The sequence below is a fragment of the Haliotis asinina genome, chromosome 4, assembly GCF_037392515.1.
Source record: "Haliotis asinina isolate JCU_RB_2024 chromosome 4, JCU_Hal_asi_v2, whole genome shotgun sequence".
NCBI lineage: Eukaryota > Metazoa > Mollusca > Gastropoda > Lepetellida > Haliotidae > Haliotis > Haliotis asinina.
In genome coordinates this window covers 20,073,270-20,079,693 of record NC_090283.1, presented here as the reverse complement: position 1 = coordinate 20,079,693, position 6,424 = coordinate 20,073,270, and the positions used below count along the sequence as shown (strand labels likewise).

Below are 6,424 nucleotides of genomic sequence, written 5' to 3'. Positions count from 1 at the left end.
TACTCCAATTATCCAGCTAATTACTCCACCATTGTACCCTTCCCCATTAACACTTTCGCCCGTCTCCCACCTATATACTGAAGTATTGTATCACACCTCATTAACACTCTGTCATGTGTCATGCCCCCCCCCCCCCCCCCCCCCCCCCGTTAGTCCTCGTTTGTACCATATATCTATCTGGACGATTAAGCGTGTTCTACCGATATACTCCGAAACTGCACCACACCCCTTAACACTTTCACCAATGTTCCACATATTAATTCCACTATTGTATCAATCAACGCTTAAAACTTTCACCAGTCTTCCACCTATTCATTCCACTACACTAACACACACCCTCAACACTTTCAACCATCTTCCATCTACATGTATTTAGTATACCATTGTACCACACATTTTAACACTTTTACTCGTCTTCCACCTGTTTATTCCTATACTGTACCACACACTCCTTGACACTTTCACCCCTCTATTTAGTCCACCATTGTACCACACACCACGTAACATTTTCACCCGTCTTCCACCTATTTATTCCACTGTTGTACCACACAAGCCCCCCTATTTCAGTCTGTCCTAGTATCCCGTGATGTGGAAACAGGCACGGCCGATTGACTGGTCAAGTGTAACAAAAAATGGAAAACCTATAATGAGCAAATAATAACATTTATTTATCAAAGCATTGTGTATTTACAGCTGTTCTCACCATGATCTGTGGAGGTGACACAAAGGTTGAGGATATCTCACCTATTCTTGACGTCCATAAAATCATCCAGGACTGGGCATGGAGTGAATTCACACAGAGTGCAGGCCGTTTCAGAAAGCTTTTCATGAGAAGAAAACACTTCACCGTTGACGTCCAAATGAACTTCTATCAGTTTGAAGATTCCAAAGCAGAGCTAAAAGACATGGATGTTGGTTTTGAGTCCAGTCCATTTACCAAGGAAGGAGAACATATGCCCAATACATCCATACTCTCCACCGACTACCACAACGACACTGACATGGACCAGGTTTACAAGTTCAGAATGGAACGGGCAAGAAAAGCGAGTGTAAAGGTGACTTTCCAAAAAGGGTTTACAATTGGTGGTACGGCAAACTTCTCTATTGGAGTTGTTAATGGTAAGCTTGAGACGACACTAAACGTAACCAAAACCACTGAACAGACATTTGAGGAAACACTGACGTTTGAAACAAACAGTGACATCAACGTCAAAGCCAACACCAACTGCGTGGCCCAGGTTGTCTTCACAGAGAGGGAGATGTGCAAAAGGTTCACAGTTGAGACCGTCATGAGGATGCCATCAGGCAAGGCCCCAGTGTACATAAGAAGAAAGAAGGATAAGAAGGTAGTGATGTCGTTCAAGATTCAGGACCTAAGACCCATCTTTCATAAGTATAAAGAGGAGAAGGATCCGGATAGAAGAGTGGACTTTGTGAGGGAGACAATCATATTGAACGGGAGAGAGTACAACAACTATGCGATCAAGCTGACAACGATGGGGATCCTTGAAGGAATGAGACTGGCGGGTCAGACTGTGCGGCTCCATTCAGAGGATATAGAACGTACCGGTAAACGAAAGAAGCAGAGTGATAATGAACTTCTGGAGGACCACATGACTCGGCAAATAGAAAGTGTAAAAATGTAAATTACTATCAACATTATGCAGTGAGGTCTGTTTTCTGCGAGCCGGCTTATTGCTGGGGAAACGCCGTTAAGCCGAGTAGTTTCGGCGACAAATAGGAAAACGAGGGTAACCTTTCCCGTCAGACCTGTACCTAAAACAACATAAAAAAAGCATTATAGTAAACAATGACTTTTGTAGTCAACAACATGACATGCAAATACGTTCAGGAATGGTATGGCAAAGAAAGGTGTGTTTAATGAAACATATACCTTAATGGATGTCATCTTCTTGTTTACTGCATAACTAAATCTTTTAGCTTGATAACGATGTACGATACTGCACCGTAACGTCTCACACACCGTCTTTCATCAGATGACCTGTCCCCACTACACTTCATGCCTGATTGCCATCATTATTCATCTGTTCTTGTACAACGTTCACCTACACACACCACAGATTTATCCCAAGGCTATACGTGACGCGAATTGTTACGTGTCAAAATAAAATTCTTCATTCTTCATTTGTATTTGTAAATTTAATGGACGAAGTTATATAGTAGACATTTTCCAGGTATCATAATGCAAACTGTCAAGTGTCGACTCAACAAGAAGTCACCATCGCACACTGAATCCAATCCGAACATCGTGCACCCCACAAGGTGCTAAAATGTGTTTTTCATGTGCCACTGCTCGCGTAAGTTTATCGTAGCACGTGCATTCGATCGTGTTCCCAGGAGCTGAACAAAATTAATAAAACAACATATATTAAAGCACTTAAGAACAGCAAGTCTTATACGGCGTGAACGCGCCGTTGACATGATGTAAGCGGGAACGTTTTGTAGTAGCAGCAGGCATGGGCCTATATTTTCGAAGCTCTCTTAGCGCTAAGCCAGTCGTAAGTTTTTTTTATAATTTCTTTATTTTTGTTGCATTTTTACAGTCACGCATACTCATTTACAATTCATGAGGACTAACTAAAAAGCAAATGACAACTCGACCAATATTTATAAAATCTGTCGATGTTTGAATTTATGGAGGCTGCATATTTAGTTAGTCTATAATAATCTATTAGCTCCCTTTGGATTTCTTTGAATTTTGGCGCTTTCTTTTGTAATCTCCTGGTGAATATGCAGTGCTTTGTTATTAGTGTGATAATGTTAAGTGGGTTATTATTTCTTTCGGTATAGCCAAGGAAAACCATTTCTTTTAATATATTTATATTTATCTGAGCTTCTGTTAGCAGCCACCTTTTCAAATCATTGCAAAGGGAATGTATGTATTGGCATTCCCAAAACAAATGGACTATAGATTCCTTTTCTGATGAACAATAGCTGCATAAATCACTTTCAACGTATCCCATTTTATAGAGGCGAGAATTTGTAGGTAGAATATTGTGTAGAATCTGATACTGGAACCATTGGAACTTAGTAGAATCAGTGCATTGAAAAACTAACAAGTTATAGCTTGTGCGCTCTCTGTCATTGATATTATGGGATAATATATGTTCCCATTTGGCAAAAGTTTGGTTTTTGCATTGATACTTTTTTATCAGAATTTTGTAGAAGTATTGTGAGCCTTTCTGGGTTTTTAATAAATGAGCAATATGAAATGGTAGTAAAGGATATGCAATTTTGTGTATTCTTGTAACATTTTGTTTCCTACAGTATTGTTTAATAGATTGTATAATGCCCATATAATCTAGGTAATTTATGGAGATCGAGTTTAGCTTACAAAAGTCTCCATAAGAGTAAAATTGTCCCTTTTCATCGATAAAATCGTTTATATATTTTACACCTACTTTGTACAATTTTTCTATAAAAATCGCGTTATTTCCTACATGTATGTTATCGTTAAACCAGACAGGTTCAGACATAATGTCAGTATTAGTTAACGTAGTTTTGTTCAGGCCCTCTATGAACAACCACCATCCTTGTATTAAATCTTTGTAAAACGGATTATTTATGTTGGAAGCGATGCGTACATATTGTTGTTTACTCAAGATATCATATATACTATGATTTTTGACGCCGGGAGTATTTAGGAAAAATAAGCAAGTCCATTTAGCGTTAGTAGTAAAGGCTCGTCGTAACATACCTAGCTTCTGAGAGTATATAGTCTCTCTTATATTAGGGCATTTTATTCCCCCATCGGCTTTATCACAAATGATTTGCGATCGTTTTATCTTATCAGGTTTATTACCCCAAATAAAACTAAAACATTTTTTTTGAAATTTGTCAATAACACTGTCAGGTGGATTTGGCAGTGAAGAGAACAGGTGGTTGAGTTTTGGAAGTATCAGTGACTTAAGAATTGTGTTTCTACCTATTGGAGTTAAATCACGAGCAGACCATATCGTCATTAATGTTTCACATTGTCGAAGTTTTTCTACATAATTCATGTCGATCATTTCAATCAAATCCAAAGAAAACTTGATGCCAAGCAGTTTGAACGGTTCTTGTTTCCAATCGAGGTTCCATTCTGGACATAGTTTCAGTTTTGATCTTTTCTTTGAACCTATCCAAAGAAGTTTTGTTTTATCAGTGTTTACTTTCAAACCAGAGAAACGAGCAAAAAAAGTTAACGTTTGGAGTACCGCGCAGAGGCACCTTTCCGATCCATCAAGTGTACACGTTGTGTCATCTGCATATTGAGAAAGAAGATATTCTATATTTCCAATTTGAATACCTTTTATGTGTTTATTATTCCGAATAAGTATTGCTAGAATTTCTACACAGAGAAGAAATATATAAGGAGATAGTGGATCTCCCTGACGACATCCTCTGGATATGGTAAAGAACTTAGATCCAAAACCGTTGACTAGAATGCATGATTCTATTCCATTATAGAAAGTATTTATCCATCTTTTTATTGAGTCCCCAAACCCGAAAAAGGTCAGTGTTTTTCCAATGTAGCTCCAATCAACTGTATCAAATGCTTTTTCGAAGTCTACCATAAGTAATAGACCAGGGATCATATGATCTTCCGTGTGTTGAATCATATCATATATCTGCCTTGTTATTTCTCCGATATAACGACCTGACATAAATCCTTTCTGATCTTCGTTTATGAGTAATTCTAATACGTTTTTAATTCTATGGGAGATAGCAATAGAGGCGATTTTATAAAAGATTGATAAAAGAGAGATTGGGCGCCAATTTTGTAAAAACTGTTTTGATTTGTTTTCCTTTGGAATACAAGTTATGAGGCCCCTTCTTTGCGATACTGATAGCTGACCGCTTGTATATGCATAGTTGAGCGATTTAATCAAGTATTTTCCAATGTCATTCCAAAAAAATTTAATGAATTCGGCAGTGAATCCGTCAGACCCCGGGCTCTTACCATTTTTAAGATGTTTTACCGCTTCTAGCACCTCATCATAGACAAGTTCACCTTCTAATGTTTGAGAAATATCCTGGGACAGTTTAGGGACGTTATACTCATCAAGTAATGTATTTAAATTTATGTTAGACACGTCGTGTTTGGAGTATAACTTCCTGTAAAATCTATGTACTTCTTCCATAATTCCATCTTGTTCGCTGAGAACATTACCATGATTATCCTCCAACCGACTAATTGACTTGTTCAAATAGTTCCTTGATTCTAAACTGAGAAAGTATTTTGTTGGTTTCTCCCCATATTCCAACCAATCTGCCTTTGATCTAACAATAATACCTTGTGTTCTTAATTTTACAATATCCTCATATTCTTTTTCTAGCTGGTTTATTTCAGTAAAAATATTAGCTTTCACATTTGTATCGTCAGTTTTGTCTAGATTTTGACTAGCCTTCTCTAATTTAGTTTCTATTTCTTTTTCCTGTTTTTCGCGTTGTAAGTTAATGTTACTGTATAACACTTACGGCTATCTTAGCGCTAAGAGAGCTTCGAAAAACTAGGCTCTGGATTATTCAGGAATCCTTATATCCATTGTAGGAAAGATGTTGGCAACAAGAGTATAAAAACATACGGCTCTAAACTGCTAAGCTGAAATGTTCACATTCCCTCGATGTACTCCCCTCCTCTCTCTATACATACGCTGAGACACTTATCAAATGCAATACGGTATTCGTTTTTGATATGTCTTTGAGTTCTGAAATCATGGCTTTGGAAAGGTCTTGGATACCTGAAAATTTCCTTGCAGCCAGTCATTCTTCCAATATTGGGAATTGCCAGATGTCACTCGGTGTTAGGTCTGGAGTGAGGCACAAGGGCTAATCCTTGGCTGTCTGTATACTCCGTAACAGCCTTTGTCTTGTGTGGACTCGCATTGTCTTGGTGGACCTGTGGCGACCTGTCTCCGTCTCGGGTCGCTATATTTCCATAACTTCAACCATCTTGGGGAGAGCAGTAACTGACTTTTGACGTCCTGAGCGGTGTTCATCATGACATGAGGGCTTCCCATGCTTAAAATCATGCAGCCACTTAGTAACTTTCCTATATGATGGAGCTCTTTCCCCACGGGCAGGAACCAAATCTACATGGATTTGGGTCGCATCTCCAGAAAACTGTGACCTCATAAAAACAAAGAAGCGAAGTTTCTTCCTGAACTCCATCCTTTGTAATCACAGTTATGACATCACCACATTGTGACATGACGAACCAATTTTCATACTGGATATGACGTCAGAAGATTTAGTCAGTTGAACTCATCTGTGGCTTTCCATAGATCCTAAATTTAGGGTTACATTTGAGGAGCCATCGTATGCCGGTTGCTTTATTTCTTTGTTTGAAATAGCCACAAGAATGTGAAGCAGCCATAAAATTTTGGAGAATATTGCTGGAGAATATTATAACACACTGAGC

General features: G+C 38.4%; 1 protein-coding gene across 1 annotated transcript; it reads left to right on the top strand.

Moving 5' to 3' along the window:
• The first annotated feature begins 704 nt into the window (after window positions 1-704).
• Window positions 705-2,075, top strand: LOC137282325 (uncharacterized). The gene has a single exon (XM_067814069.1). The coding sequence runs from the start codon at window positions 705-707 to the stop codon at window positions 1,644-1,646; it is 942 nt and encodes a 313-aa protein (XP_067670170.1). The 3' UTR covers window positions 1,647-2,075.
• The last annotated feature ends 4,349 nt before the right edge of the window (window positions 2,076-6,424 follow it).